Source organism: Sinohyriopsis cumingii, chromosome 5 (assembly GCF_028554795.1).
Source record: "Sinohyriopsis cumingii isolate HCF-2022 chromosome 5, ASM2855479v2, whole genome shotgun sequence".
In the NCBI taxonomy this organism is placed as follows: Eukaryota; Metazoa; Mollusca; class Bivalvia; order Unionida; family Unionidae; genus Sinohyriopsis; species Sinohyriopsis cumingii.
Genome location: NC_142965.1, coordinates 30,815,280 through 30,832,659, shown reverse-complemented (window position 1 = coordinate 30,832,659; position 17,380 = coordinate 30,815,280). Strand labels below are relative to the sequence as shown.

The 17,380-nt window shown below is 36.5% G+C and overlaps 1 protein-coding gene across 1 annotated transcript in view; it reads left to right on the top strand.

Moving 5' to 3' along the window:
* Positions 1–17,380, top strand: part of LOC149798874 (uncharacterized) — a 67,852-nt gene that overhangs the window by 6,339 nt on the left and 44,133 nt on the right. The window contains exons 3-7 of the mRNA XM_089957789.1: positions 12,216–12,318; positions 14,358–14,461; positions 15,543–15,663; positions 16,321–16,390; positions 16,868–17,071. Coding sequence (XP_089813915.1) covers positions 12,216–12,318; positions 14,358–14,461; positions 15,543–15,663; positions 16,321–16,390; positions 16,868–17,071 — 602 coding nt within the window. The remainder of the gene's footprint in view (positions 1–12,215; positions 12,319–14,357; positions 14,462–15,542; positions 15,664–16,320; positions 16,391–16,867; positions 17,072–17,380) is intronic.

The following is a 17,380-nucleotide window of genomic DNA, read 5'->3' as shown; positions in this document are numbered from 1 at the left end:
TCTTTTAATATGGTTTTGTTTAATTTCCAAGTACCACACACACACACACACACACACACACACACATCATTTTCTCTCATTTTCTTGATCAGATCTAAGGCTATAATGTTGTGGTCTGATATTTTCCTTTAACTGATTATACAGTTTTGGACAACTTTCATTCCCTCATTCGATATGTAAAATTTATCTAGCCTACTAGCCTGATTGTCTCCATACTCATAAGTGTATTCTCTCCTAAGTAGATTTAGTTTTCTATCGCATTTTGTCAAGTAATTTGTATTCATAGGTTTCAGCATCGTTTCCGTTAGCAAAATATCTTTTTGTTGTTAGACCAGTTTTTACATTAATCTCTTCTTCTACCCAGTTAAAGTCACCACATATTGCAACATTTTCCAAGTAATTTTGAATGTATATTGTTAGCTTCTCAACAAATTCCTTTTTATTTTTGGTTGTATTGTGTAGGGATGTATACATTGTTAATATGCCAGCCATGGATTTTCACATGTAGTAGTCTGCCCTTGAAAAGGACGCATACATGAACATTTACCGATTCCAGTTGTATTTGTGTGTTCTATATTTGGCTTATCGCAACCCCTGTCTTTCTATCTCCTATATTATTGTCAATTAAGACTATCGCGTAGAATTTTCCTTCCAGTGGTGCTTTCATTTCTTTATTGATGTTATGTTGTGATCATTTGTTTCTTTTATGATTATATTTTCCCTTCATTTACAACATTTGTATTTATACTCGCTAGTTGAAAGTTTAATCCTTGAATTTGTGCGGTTTAACCGCATATATAAGGCTTCCCTGTTTATTGCAGGGCTTTTTGTTTTGTTTCGTATTGTTTATTCTAAATTTATGACCCGGTCGTATCAGTCGGTGATAATTCTTTCGTCGTCATCGTTTTGTTCCCCTTACTCTGTCATCATGTTTGTCAGAGCTGAGCGCCGTTGGTCGTTCTATTATTTCCTTATCTGTTTCCATCTTGACCTAAATGTACAATTCGTCCATATCCGTTCATGCTCTTTTAATTCGATGTCTCCCATTTTTTCCTCGTTGTTGTCTGTTTCTGTCTTTGTATTATCACGTTCTGTTTGTTCACGTCCATCAGAACTGTTCTGTTCTTGTTCATATCCTTTTCAATTTTCTTGTAGCTCAGGATTGTTATCCGCGGATGCTAAATTTGTTTTTTGTTTGTTGTTCTGAGGGATTGTCTTCTTCCGGAGTTTGATCCCCCTCCTGTGCCAATTCCCCAGAACTGGGTTTTTTCCTTTTACATTCGATATGTACTGGGGTCAAAGTCAAGGGTTTAGGCCTATCAGGCCTTTCTGTTCCCCCCTTTGACTGAATGTCACGTTTGCTAAGCCCAGGTATAACGACATGCATAATTGCTGCGGCCATGTGTTTCATGTCTAAACATTGCCGCTTGATAGTCAATCTCTTATGCAAGGTTACCGTGACCTGCCAGAGAGCAGAATCTTTAATCGATACAGGCGATAGATCGTGCCAACTGGACAAATGCTTGCCGTATCATACATACATGTTAAAGGTTTTTTCAGAGATCAGAGTAAACCCGCGGGGTGAACGGGGCGCGTTCTTATTTGTCCTCCCGTGGACAGACAGCGAGCAGGACATTGTCCGCTAAGTTTTATTGGATCACTTCACAACAATATCCAATCGGAATTGAGATAGAGGGTGTAATTACAGATTAGATCCGAATTATAACTTCCTAACTTGCAAGCAGAAGGTCAGTAGTTCTCCTGGGAAAATTCCTGAGCAAATAGGAATTACTCCGAGAAAGCCACTCGTAATTTGGCGGTAAAACATAGAAACAAATTCTCAGGGAAGACAAAGCTTTGGAAAGGAAGCTTTTTAGGGGACAGAACTTCCGGTTCAGTTGAGTCCAGAGTCTCCAAGAGGCGGAGACAGAAGTGAGACTAACAGAGCAGTTGGAGTTGACCAAAGTCTAATCGGTGGATAAAAGGTGTAAAGAAGGTGGAGGAGGAGGAAAAGTAGTCTGGAGGAGAAAGTGGAGGAGGAGGAAAAGGAGTATAGAGAAGTCGAGGAGGAGGAGAAGGAATTTGAAGAAAGTCGGGAGGAAGAGAAGGAATTGGAGGAATTGGGGAGAAGAATGTCCAGATGAGTAGAATACAAGGACAGGTGGAAATCTATCTCACACTGCTAATCAAATGAAGCAATAGACTATTAAGGGTCGAGCGTAAGGAGTGTGCTTGGGAAATTCGAACTATTTGACTATTGCATTGCTGTTAAATTGTTATTAATTGAATATCACCTTTTTTGTATATTTAACTATTTAACCGTCGGCATTGCTGGCTAGGGGCTCGGAGCTTTACATATATATTTCACTATTTTAACTTCCAACTAAAATCGAGCCTGGGTGGGACTTCCAATATAGTTTAGATAAAATCTTGGGAGCACCCCACCCCACCCATAACAACCCTCACACTTAATATCTCTTTCTTTAGATGTTCCTCACCTCTCTTTGTCCCCCTCATCTGAGAAGGAGTTCCCTATATCGATTGACATATCTTGTAAGGTGTAGTATTTATTTTGCAGTAGGAGTCTCTGATCCATCACAGCTGGATTTCGCTGTTTTGTTTCTGTTTGTAGGCTATTTCTCTTGTCTTCATTTACCGCACTTACTGAGATTATCGCGCTCTGTTCGTTTATTTCATGTATCTTCCCCGCTTGCGGGGTATCTATCGATATTTGTCCCTCGCTCTGATCGTTTGTTTTATATGTTTTCTCCACGTGCAAGGTATCTCTCACTATTTGCTCTTCGTCTATGTTTACATTCACAAAATCACTCGTTCTCTTTGTCGCATATGTCTCTTTAGATGTCAGATATTTACAGTCTCTTGGCGTACGTCCAGTTTCCTGGCACTTTGAGAACCCCTTATCTTGCTCATACCACCTGTTTCATGTTTTGAGCATAAAGCCCATCATTCAAAACAAGATGGGGAGTTTTGGAGCGTCCTCCTGAAGGACAGAGATTATCCTTACTACTGATTGAATACTCTAGAAACCCTATATAGCGACAGATGTTGCTACCTTATTCGTATCTTGAATTTCTTATCTATACTTCTATAGGAAGTCCTGATAATGTATTTTAGTTGTCTTGCCTCCGCTTCCCTTATAATGGGGGGGGGGGGGATCACCGACTTTGGCAAAATGTCCTTTAATGTCTATGTTCCTATTTGGTAGTAGAAGTTGCTCCCCGTTGGATATAGAAAGATGCGCCCCATCCCTCCATTTTTTAGTGCATCAGTTTCCTTCTAGTTGTGTGCTGTATGCTTATAATTTTGTGAGGATATCAGCTTGCCTGGGGCAGTTTGGATTTCTCCAAAATCTATCATTTGGCATCCAGTGGGATGGTATGACACTAATCTTTGTTCCACCCTACACACTTTATTCTTGTTTCAAAATATGCTCTAAGGTTGGTACCCATGTTCCAAACTATCAAATTTGAAACTTAAGGTTGAAAACTCAAGGTGTATGCTGACTGAGTATTATTCACTACTTGAATTCTAAAATGTTGAAGTAAATGTTACTTTCAATTTAAAAATGTCATCTTGCACCTTTTTAATGAGTGAGACCCACATCGGTTTCACCATATATATATAAATATAGGCGAAACAGGCATGAAAAAATATTTAGAATAAATTACGACGGCACCAGTAATTTATGCAAAATCCAAACTTTGTGCACAGTCGAAAGAGGAGCTAGAGGTGTGATTCCAAATTGCTTCAAACACGAAAGGAATTTCAATTGCAGTAACAATGTAACACAATACGCAAAATACAAATAGGCGCATACAAAATATGTATAGAAATTACAAATTTAGGTAAGTTGAACTCGACCAAAAGTAAGCAGAAACAAGGTAAATGACAAAATTTCCTTCTATTGTAAGTCTCACGGCAGCAATTGTCACAAGACAATAGCAAGATCAGAAAAGTATAAACACGTATGTGCGTTCAACGTGATATAGCTTTACTCACTATGACGGTGGGTCGTATAGTGAGTGGAGCTCAGAGTGAAATGGTGCAAAACAAAATAAGAAATAGAAAGAAACAAATGTTTGCAAGCGTCGAGATGTGTGACAAAGTGTGTAACTGCCAAAGTTTGGTAACCATCTGCTTTCTGGAAGCCTTCCTGGATATTTACATAGTGCGAGCTAAATCTGATAAATAATGCGAGACTTTCCTTCTGAAGAATGAGTGTCAGGAATGTCAGCATTGAATCGCGTATTCTGAGTTGTTTGTGTTTTGTTACGCGCATGGACCTAACGATTTTGTAGAGCTGATTTTATACCCATTTATCAACTAGCTTCTTTGGCAATGGAGACTGGCTTGAACCAAAATAAAGATATTGTATTTGTAAATGCATAATAATCTCTTTAATTACAGTTAATGGTTCAGATCATAGTTTATAACAGAGTAGGGTTTGTGAAATAATCCTTTGATGCCGTCTGAATCAATTAACTGTCATCCATGTCACTTATTAATGGAATTTACCGCCGACTAGTAGGAGCTAAAACCAAATAGTGGAAAATAGGATATTGTATTTATTTACACTTTAAGTTGAGTATTCAGATTTGCAGTGATTTTCAAAACAAATGAGTGGTCCAGATATTTTGTCGTATTGTTGCACAAGATAATAATAAAACAAACAATATGCGTATTGTAGTGTTTATATTTATATCTCATCTTTACCTTTTAATTGTTTTTCTTATCGTTACACACTAGCATAAGAGATAAAATATTATTTAAAATATATTTTGTATAAGTCTATATGGCACTGGGAGGACGTTAGGAAATTAACATGGGCGAAAATGGTATTGGGGAGAATGGGAATTTATTATAGAGATATCACTTAGGGGTCAATGCGAAATTTACTGTTAAATTAACATGATATTTCCAACTGTGTCTAGAAATGTGGGCTAAGGTCGGTTAAATATGACAAGTATGGAACAATGTGAATTTTATATGGACAAAAATGGCACTTTGGGGACAATGGTAATTTAAAATGAAGACGGCACTTAGGGTACAATGGAAATGTAACGTTAAAATGAAGCATGATATTCACCATGAAATGGAACATGGGAGATAAATGGGAATTTAAATTATTCAAAAATGTCATTTGCGGGACAATGATAAATGTAATGTTAATTTTTAACAAGATATTTTCAGTTTTCTCTAGAAATGTTTTATAAAATGGCAATTGGGAAACAGTGGGAAATGCAGTCATACAATTATAGCTACAGACCGTCTTATGGAGTGACCAAAACATAATTTTTTACTATCCAATACCGCACACTTTCTTTCCAACAGCACTACACTATTATCCAAAACGCAGTTAGGAATGATCAAGACCCGACCGCTCCGGTGGCCTAGTGGTTAGAGCGTCCGCATCGGATGCTGGAGGTCACGGGTTCGAACAACGACCGAGTCATACCAAAGACTTATAAAAACGGTACAAACAGCTGCCTCGCTAGGCGCTTAGCATTAAGAGGTTAGTGCTAGGACTGGTCGGCCTAGTGTTAGAATAATGTGACAGGGTGAGACATGATGCCACATGACTGAGTCATGATGCTCCAGTGCTAGACATCACTATAAACTGTCACACTGCAGACATCGTTGCGATATGACTGAAAAATTGTTAAAGCTACGTTAAAAATCATATTCACACACACACACACACACACACACACACACACACACACACACACCAAGACCCAGTTATCTACTAACCAACATCCCACACTCACCATTCAACACACCACTTGGAGCGACAAATACCTCACACTTACTTAACCAAGGGTAGGATGTAAAAGAAAGATCCATTAAATTGCATCGACAGCTGTTTAGAAGAGACGAATATATGTAGTGAGACAAGGCTGCTTCACGCAATTATTAGTCTACGGCCTGGCAGTGTGGAGAAGTTTGAGATAGACCACGTTGCCTTGACATACACTGGTTAGTCTGGATTAAACAGCATGGTATAAATAATGGTAAAGTTCACGCTTCATGCATCTTTCATTTATGTCTTTAGAACGGATAACACAGTTAGCCAGCGCGCCTCTGCAATATTGTTTATGACAGTATCGAAACTGACTGGTAGGTTCCACCAACCAAACCGCGAGTAACATGACTTAAGGCGTCTTTTCTATCTGTCAATCAGAATGCAACGGACGCGTGACAGGACATTTAATATTATGCCCATGAGTTTATGACTTAACAGTGCAGGTGCGTAATGCCTGAATTTAAACTAATATGTAGGGGGTGCTCATGCAGTAGCCACTCGAGTGACATCATGACTGCTGCTGATGACCCGCTATTATTCCAGACGAGAAAGACCTTCATTTATCTTTGTGCCCTTTATGGTCTTTTTCGCAAGAATTGTTGCCTTCACGACCATCACATCCGTCTCCATCATTACCAGCCAATCACGACTTTAATAAGGAACAGAAAGAAGAGTTAGAGACTTTTACCACCTAAGAAAGAAGAACAAACATTCGGCAAGGTTAAGAAAAAGTGAAAACAAAATGGTACAAGACATTTTATAGGCGTTAAAGCACTTGAGAGAAACTTGTCGAATTCTTTGTTGAAGCGTATGTGAAAGAGAACTCCACAACTTGTTATTTCTAAATCTTTTCTCACTACATCGAAGAGCACTAGTGAGACTCCAGTATCGGCAGCAGTAATTATTGCCATATCAGCAGCAAGAGTAAAGACTTGGAGTATGAGTAAGCAGAAAAAAAGAGACGGGGGTTGAAGCATTTAATGTCATCCAGATAAAAATAATAACAGCAAGGCCAGGGAAAAGAATTTCGCCCTCCACAACAATAGGGGGAAGAGTCTCGCCCACAAGAGCAGCAACAATAACAACAGTAAAAATGACCTTCATAGCTATATCACCGAGCTACCTACTGGAGACAAAATAGAAACAACATTCAACTACCATAGTAACAACATCGACAGCAACAACAACAGTGACGTAATTTATATACCACCAAGACAAAGACACACATACAGCCACCATAATCTAAGCAAAGAAAGAGAGAAGGTCTTAGTACCCATCGTCGACTTTTCAACTCAGAAGAAAATGATCCACAATAAGAGCAATAGGTCATGTGAGATTTTAGGTCACGTGGAGTACGTGCAACACCTGTTAGACTAGGTGAAAGAACTGGAGTTGCACAATCAAGAGGAAAATTCATTTTAAAATGTCGAAACCATTGGCACTATCAATGATCTAAAACAGCAAAGAAGCTGTGAAAGGTGGAAAAGAAGAAACAACAGAGACGACCATTTGTAGTCCAAATCACATATAATTAGGACCTGGATGCAAATGAGCCTCATTATTCTACTCTCTTATAAACAGAGGCGTCCTTGCTGCGTAGCGAGACCAGTAGTCGCTATAGATATAAGTACGATCTTTGATCAAGGACAAAGACACCTAAATCTTTCAGAAAAAAAGATACTATTCACAAATGCAATAGATCTGCGTGTATGTGTGTATGTCCTTGTATATTCACAATAAAACCGTAAACCCCTCCTTCTAGTCTTCAATACTTGTGTGACTGTGTATAATTGAGAATGATAATAGGGTTGGGTAAGAACATCCTTGACTTTGCCGTCACATATCATATCCTCCAGTGAACTGATCTGATAATGACGTCATTATAGGTTACTGCATTTGTATGGGAAAATATGAATGAGTTTTTCGAATGGAAATACTGCACGACCTTGGGAGTGCACCATATCAATCCGACAAAACGAGTTCATATTTTCCCATACAAATGCAGTAACCTTTTTATTATATGCTAATTTTTTAAAATTCTACCTAATGCTTAATTATATTAACAAAATACACTACACGAAACAAAGTAACTGAAAGTGTGCCGCATTCATACTAAATACACAAGCCCAGATTCATCATTACACAACAACAACATTATTACTGCGCACATAACTCCGCCCAGATAAATTTGAACTTAGCCGCGCTCTCGACATAACTTTCGAAAGAAAACGGCGTGTCTAGTTAAAAGTGAAATTCGGAGTCATATTGTGAATCAATGCGCATTGCAACAACTTTTCCATTTGATCTGGAATGAATAGGTTTTGGTATTTTTTTCGATTCTACGAAATTTCGTGATTATGGACTGGATTTATATGTGACAATTCCACATGAAATACATGGGATTGAAGAAGCGAGGGAGAAGCGTGTTGACATCTGCAAATGTGTTTCTGTTTCTGTCATTGAATATTTGAAATCATAATGTGGGGAAAATATGAAATCTTTCAATTGCAATTATCAAAAAGACGCTATGAAAGTTAATGCATTTTTCATTTTGAGTGAAGTAAGGAGGATGTAATTGCACTTATCATCGAAATTACAGTACAATTTCGAAATGTGTAATCAAGATTGAGAACCTATGACATGGCTCATGTAATTCGGATTTGCAAAACTAAGAAAGTTCATTTTGAGGAAATTAAGGATGTAAAACTGTAAGTATTTTTTCTTTGGCATTCTTATCACCAGCTAAAGAAGACAGTATATGACTAGTCATTTGTATGTTATTTGTAATGACCCTTTCTTACGTCTGTTGTATACTGTAGCTAGCCTAAATCCGAAACATTGTATCAACGCGGAATGTGCCAAAGCAGCTGGTATGTAGCAGTCCACGAAACATCTGTTTTTGTTCATTCAGAAACAAATTTAAACAACCACAACGTAAAGCGCCTCTTACGCGAGTGTACATGATTTGTTTACAAATCAAAAGTGATGGCTTCTGCGTCCATTGTTTGTTTACAATAGACAGTAGTTCCTTTATGCACGTGAATGCTATATGTGTATTGGCGCGCGAGTTCCGTATCGAGTAATATTGCACGATTCTGACAATGTAAAGTTAACGGGGAAAAATGAGTATATAATAATACCACCTCCTGTATTCTGACTGAACGATATAAAACATACCAAGACTGAACTATATGACAAGCGCTTTTATTGCCAGAACCATCCTGTTAGTTTGGACCCATCTTTAGAGCATATATATGGTGCGTTTGCCTCTTGTGACGAAACCACAATGGACAATACAAAATGTTTCCATTTTACGAATAAATTAGTTCCTTATATCTTCTAAAAATGCTGACATGCGAAAGCAGAAAACGTCAACTTGCATAGATCCCCCCCCCCGTTCTGTGCTAATGAGGAATAAGCTGCAATGCAATGCTAATAAAAAGAAGTTCTGAAATTTACAATAATTTAGGAGGTGAAGTTATACAAACATATCTCTTACATGATGCTTCAGACTGCGTTTATATTTGGTCTAATTAATTATAGTTTCCATACTAAAAATGAAACGAATATTATTGTAACTTTTTTCTCGCGGATTGATACAGTGAATGTTGTTGGGTTGGAAATAACATCATCACAGAGCGGTCATACATAAAAGCCTACGGAATGCAACATATTTAAACTAAATATTTTAATGGTTGTGAGTATATCTACAATGATTTTGATTAGTTATGTTGTTTTTCTCGACATTTAAACGTGAATTATTGACTTGTGCAAGCTTGCAGTCTAGTTCTGCAACAGCCACACTACGCCCAATTTTTAAGATATGTGGATACCACACTTACAATGTGGACACAACTAGGGATCGGAATGTATTAAACATCAAAACTGGGTTGCTGTTAGCTATTTTGACTCTCTATATTCAAAGCCTTCTCACATATTCATACCGAAGCTGCAATGTGGGCGTATCTTGCGATGAACTTATATATTACACCAAGACTGGGTCACTTTCCAAGGTAGCTTGAAAAATATGTGTTGAGAGTTATATCCGAAAATTTAATATATTTTTTAGTGTCAAGTTCTTGCCACCCAAAGACCCAAACTGTTAGAGCCACAGTGTCTTAAACCTAAAGAGAACTCCACTTTACCAACATGAAGTAATTTTAATGTTGTACCACATAACTCAAAAATATCCTTTAGAGGTCAAATGTGAAGGATTATGTTCAAATCATTTTTGAATATTTCATACATGAAAACCCCTTTTTCATTGTTTTATAAAACTATAATGCATAGTTTACAAATTATTACGTTTGAAAATGAGTGCACAACATGCCATGATATGTCTGTAGAAATATTAATAGATCACTAGAATTTGCCTAATGTATGAATGATAGTGTGTGAAATTTGTAATAAACTAAGAAATGACACGTGATCTGATTGAAATTTTGACTAATGGTCTTTAAAACATACAGATAAACAGAAAGCTTGAACGCTAAAAATTATTGGGAAAATTAAAAGATATTGTGCAGTTCAATGCTGTAGAGTGATCTTGACATTACACAAGTCACAAAGACAATAAGGATAATGAAATATCTAGTTTTATTGAAAGTTATAGACAATAATTTTTCGAAACCAATCCTCAGTTTTTCATACATAGGAAATGTCCATCCCAGCCCACGACTCCAAACACAATTTGTTAAGGGTCATTCTCATTATCAACTCTTAAGATGATCTTTCGACATGTTCTGCTTGGTATTTGCAGTTATTATTTTTTTTTTAATCAATAAAAAAGGTTAAAATGAAAGCTATGTTTTGAAATTCAATGAAAAGGGATAACTTATTTATCAATATTTGTCTTCTCTCTCTCTCTCTCATTTTCTTCCTCCCACGATAATTACATAAATTTCTATATCTTTTTTACATTTAGAAGGGTTTGCGAAGGGTTTATAGTCTGTAATACGCTCAGAGCAAAGTTTAGAATTAACAAAACTCGCATGTTTCGTGAAAAAATAATACCTATGGACACATTATAATTGATAGATACATATTCCCTTGCCTTTTTCAATTTATAAATGCCGTTCTATAAAATAAAATAAAAAAAAATTGCCCTTTTTTATTTTACTCGATCACAATCTGTGACCGTATGCTGCACCCAAAAAACAAATTATTATTATTTAAATTTAGCTGGTAATTTTACATGATCTAACTGTTCATTGATTTTACTGTACTTGTCCACCAAGACATTCGTATAAAGATTTCTGAAATTAAGAATGCTTAGCGAACGTAGGATTCGGCCAATGTAGGTATGTGAGAAAGCTTGCCAGTAGCTTCTCGTGGGTCGGTGGTTCGTCCCGGGTTCTTCCTCCACCATTAATACTAGCCGCCATGCATAGCCTATCGAGTGCTGAAAAATGGCGTTAAACCCCACAACAACAACAACAAGCTTAGCGAACGAAAATTAAATTGAGAAAAAAGTTTCATTTATTAAACAATATTGGTTGTTGTAGCTTCAAGTATGTCAGTTGCTACAGAGGCAAGACTTTAACATATGTGTAAACAATGTGTGTTCACCATTGCTTAATTTAGAGGTAAGGCTTGACCCATAGGTGTAAACAATGCGTGTTCACCATTGCTTAAATTAGAGGTAAGTCTTGAATCGTATACAAAGACAACGTGTTCACCGTTGCTTGAATTAGAGGTAAGACCTGAAATGTGTATGAAAACAATATGTATTCACCATTGCTTGAATTAGAGGTAAGAATTGAAATGTGTATGAAAACAATGTATATTCACCATTGCTTGAATTAGAGGTGAGACTTGAAATGTGTATGAAAACAATATGTATTCACAATTGCTTAACTTATAGTTAAGACTTGAACTGTGTATGGAAACTATGTATTCACCATTGCTTGAATTAGAAGTAAGACTTGATCCGTGTATAGAAACAATATATATTCACCATCGCTTGAATTAGAGAAAAGACTTGAAATGTTTATGAAAACAATATGTATTCACCATTGCTTGAATTAGAACTCTTGCTGCTTTAGATACGTCTAGATTGGGTAACAACTAAAATACATTTATAGACATCTATGGCAGAGGATGCAACATAGATCTAGTGCACCAAACAAACCAATTTAAAAAGAAAAATATAAAAATAATAACTCTATTGTATTAATTAAGTAAAAAATAATAATTAATATCACTGATCAATTCACCGTCATGTTGTATAGGTGGGATACAACTACAATTTATTCTGACTCAAAGTGCCACCTCTGTGAGATACGTTTGAAACCCTAACAATAAATCAATTTAAAAATAGCATCCGTTTTAAAATTAAAGCACTTGAAATGACAGTGGCATTATTACCGAATTCACGCCGTTTCTATTCCAGTCGCATCCAACAACTTTCTGTTTAGTGACGGAAAGATTCTGGCGGAACTGGATATGTTGTTGACAGAGGAACAGTACCACAGTCTTTACGAGACACCGAGCGAGTAAGCCCATTTAGTCTAAGTACAGACTGATCTAGCGAGTGAACCTATTTAATCTCAGTCCAGACTGATAAAACGAATAACCCAATTTCGTCTTAGTACAGACTGGTCTAATATGTACATGGTGTATAAGTCAATGAAGCATAGAACAGAAAGAAAATTTAAAGATGTTCAAGTTTTTCATTATAAATCTATCTGATTCTTTGATTCGGTTAGTCACTAACTCGGTCCTGATATATTCTACTTTATGCACTAACTGTGTTTAGATACTACAACTTTAATTCCGAGTCAGTGCCTGTGGACCTATCAGAAATTGTGTCGAATGTTAACAGGTCACGTAACAAGCTCTCTCACCGGCTTACTGATTTCACGTGCTCTTTTATCACTTAAAACTGTTTCAGCTAGCTCAATATGCCAAGGGTTGACGTCGATGGGACTAACTCTGTCCTAATGTGTTGTACGTTGTAGACTAACTCTGTCCTAATGTGTTGTACGTTGTAGACTAACTCTGTCCTAATGTGTTATACGTTATAGACTAATGAAAAATTACACGCAGCTAAATCAGGACCGTATGGACATGTGGCAAAGTTTAGATTCTGCGCTTGTTCAAGTAGCTTGTCTCGACGACCGTTTCATTCGCCGATGCGTTTCCAAGACGTCGTTGAATATCGCGGTTAGCGTTCAACAACTTTTGGCACCCTTTTGGAGGCACAGAAACATCCAATGACATTAGCAGAGTCGGGCACTGATACTTGGACGACCGAACCTTATGCAGTGAAAAATAATGCACAAAAAAATATCTTGACAAGTCCGACTACGTCATGCCATTTGTGGTCTCAGATCGTTTATATTATCCAAATTTTATCGTTTTCTTTTGTATCGGGTTCAAGAAAGTAAGTCCACGTTTCATTACCTGTAACAATCTCATTCAAATGTCTCTAGTCACTCCTTTCATATTTGGCAAATAGTGATTTCATCCTGAATATGATTTTGATCAGCAGTAAACAAATGCGGAGCCCTTCTTGAACGAACCTTTCTGAATTTCAAATTATTCTTCCGTATACTAGAACAGCTGACGAATTAATGCCAGTGATAATATAAATACCTTGTCCCCTTCACAGCAGCCAATTCCCACTCAACTCTCGAAGACAACGTCTTCCAGAACGTGTGTTATCTTCGATGTAGTCATGACGATCTTTGAAACAATAAAACCACCTCAGAAGTGTAGGATATAACAGAGAATTACATTCATAAAATTTCATCCGAAATGGCCTACCGAGGAGCGCCCGAATTTTACAGTATGAATTTAGCTCAGTAGCAGACTTGTTCTCCTACTCAAACATAATTTTGCATCAATGTTATATACCTAAATTACGTCACAAGTATATATATGCATGTGTCCGGCATGCTGTACGTGTAGTTGGAGATCATTCAATAGAACCTTATTTTGCCTCCAGATTTATTGAAAGGTTCAAAGAAGCAACAAAGTTAAAACAAGATATTCAAATACCCTTGTACATTGTACATTATAGGTCAGCTCTGTCATTGTACACTATACGTTATAGACTAATTCTGTCTTTATGCACTGTAGCATATAGACTATCTCTGTCCTTGTGTAATTGTACACTGTAGACTAATTCGGTCGTTAAACAAATAAAATAATATCGCAACTAAATTTAAAAGTTATCTTAACATTACGTATAAACAATTTGCAATTTACAACGTATCTTGTGTACTTTATATCAAAATATATTCGACATGTATAATCATGAAAGCACTAGAAGCAAAAGTCTGTGGATCACTAATCTTTTCGAGCTAAACCATTTTTCATCAGCCACTTCAAGCCGCCATTTTATATAGAATATTCGCGTATTCGTAGTAACGTGATCAGACTGTGATATGATTAGTCTTCCTAGACGCAGCATAATTCGCGGATGACGTTTATTCTCGATGACAATATCTTAACACATTATTCATTTTAAAGAAATACGTTTTATGTCATTACTCTGAGTCCATTCTAATTTCCAATTGTGACATTCCAGTCACACCCCAATACGAGGAAGAAAGAAGAGGAAAGCCGTAAGGGATACGGTGTTACGGTGGACTAACAACGAAATCCCCTACAGATTCGTCCCAGGAGATTTCAGTAAGCTGCAAAAAATCATAATGAATTTAGTTTTTTTCGGTATCTGTTTTTAGCTTTTCTGGAGAATGTTTTTATCTTACTTAAACTGCAAATATTCTTAACTTTGTTCTACGGTAAATCATTTGAAAACAGTTGTTCAACTCGAGTCATTTTAAATGAATGTATTGAATTGTTATGAAATTAAATAATGTTCAGTTGGTGATTCGAGTTTTGGAGGTAAATTATTTTCAGTGGGTCGTTCTTCTCGAGTTTTCAAAATAAAACATTTCAAACGGGTCGTTAAACTCTTGTGTTGAAGGTAAATCATTTTCAATGGATGGTGCAACTCCAGTTTTTAAGGTAAATCTATTTTAATGGATCATTTAGCTTGAGTTTTGAAGGTAAATCGTTTTCAAGGGTCATTCAGCTCGAGTTTTAAAGGTAAATCATTTTCAATGAGTCCTTCAACTCAAAAATTATGGTGCCAGCTAAAAAGGAAATTTGTTGTAATTAAAGATTCGTATTAATTCGTGGATTCTGTTTTCTTTGAACAGTTATTTATGTATGAAATCTAGTATACCATTCTGTGAGTCCTATTTTTTTATTTATGTGCAAGTACTTCTAGTATGTAGTCCATTTTACGAAGAATGTTGTCCAAATTATTGCGAATACATTTTTTCTTCTTCTGGTTAATATGAAAATAATTCATGATTTGTTTCATAAATATAAATATATCATTCCGACATAGACAGTTTTTCGTTTTACAGACTAAAGTAGTCAGTTTTACGCTTTACAGAATAAAGAACTACATATTCATTGGGCAGTGTAAAAAGGATGTGTGTGTATGTATATATATATATGTCATCGTCATCATCATGCAGGTCTATTCTGATCATATGCACAAGAAGTCCTACGAGTGTTTGTAATAGAAAAGTAGCAGCCTGAATATTATTAATGTCATACTAGATGTTAGGTATCTTTTTGTAAACGTCTGCTTTCTGTGACATTGTGAGGTCTTCTGACATCATAACAAATAGATTATATTTAATTACACAAAAAGTTTACCAACGTTCATGTCACACTGTGCAAATACTCTTTGCAGCGGAGAAGGAAGAGTACATTATACGGAACGCAATGACGGAATGGGAAAAGTATACGTGTGTCCGCTTCCGGGAGTCCAAATCTTCCGACTACAATGTCCTTCGATTTCAAAATGGACGAGGGTAGGTTTGGACTCCTATAAATTGAAGACTGTATGTTTCAGCAAATTTGTGTACTGTTTACACTATACTAATCCAGAAAGTGAAGAAGCATGTCAATTTTAGAATATACTATAAAAACAATCGTGAGCTTCAATGCATTTGTCTAGCTTAATAACCGGTAATTGTGACCAATTGTCGTAGAGAAGAGATGAAAGGTGATATAATTTTTTGTTTCTCCTTCACAAGGTGACGTAACTTTGTGATTCAGAGCAACAGAACGAATTTATTCTCATTATGACAATAACACGGTGAAATTCATGCTTTACGACAATCTCTTTGTTTCTTTTGCATATTAACTAGAAACCGAAGACATGAAAATTATAATACCAGACAATTAGCAAAGACGATTAAAATAACGCCTGGTTATAAACACTAACATTTGCACATCTTTGAAGACATCATCTCTTTGCAAATATTGCTGTTTCGCTAATAATAGAAAGAAGATAATAAAAAGTCGACCAGTTTTATTTGAATAAATTTAATCACAGAACGATTAGTAGTATGAAAAATTATCTAATTTTGTGCACAGGGAAAACAAACGTAATCATAAAATGACATTCGTTATGCACTCTTAGAGTGATTTGTCTAATATATGTTATATATATATACTCTTTGTAGGTGTAATTCCCAGTTGGGGATGGTAGGTGGTGAACAGGCCTTGAATTTAGATGCCAATGGTTGCAGATGGGTATGTTATTTAATTTTGATTCCATATATGGACATACATTTCATACTTCATAAGGAAATTTCAGTTTAAATCATTTTACTTTATGCTTTGTATCCTGCAATCAAATCTGATGAAAATTATGTCTATAATAAAATGTTCAAAAAAAATAAAGTCCGAAGACTACAGTTTCTTTTCTAATCGTTCTATTGCCAATGGTTCGTAAACGATGACATTTAATTCACAATTGGCGCAAGAGTTCATTGCTTCCCCTCCTTCATGGAGCCTAAATAAATTGTACCATGAAGCCAAACAATACTGCTGTCAATTCACACCTCTGGTGAGCCAAATTCCATCCTTGTCCAACACATGTAAAAGCAAGCGTCGCCCATTAAATGTCGGTGGTTTGCTCCAGGTTTCCTATGTGCTCCTCCTCAAAGAGCACGCAAAATCAACATATGAGTTGCCTGGAGTACTTTAGACAAAGTTATCTTTTTTCAGAAAGGACTATACCTGCATGAAATAGGTCATGCTTTGGGACTTGTCCACGAACACCAGCTTCCAGATCGCGATAAGTTCATAGAGATCCTGTACAATAACGTGCAGCCTAACATGAGGATTTGGTTCAATAAGTATTCCACACAGGAAGTCAACCAGCTGACTGTTCCCTACGAGTACTCATCAGTTATGCATTACGGCGTCACAGTAATATCTCTCTCTCTCTCTCTCTCTCTCTCTCTCTCTCTCTCTCTCTCTCTCTCTCTCTATGTCTGTTCTCTGCCCTCCCACCAACAAAAGAAAAGAAAAGAAAAAGCTTTGATTTGTTTCGTGTCAATAAAACATTACATGAGGAATTCAAAGGGCGCGAGTGTGTAGTATACATTATTTAAGCATCGGTTCGGAGTGGAAATTATAAAGAGATATCAATTAAGAATAGTCAGTTTAGTTACGGGCATGTATATTAATGTCTTGAATAGTTAACGAGGTGGGATCTCTTGATCACTGCGGTATTTT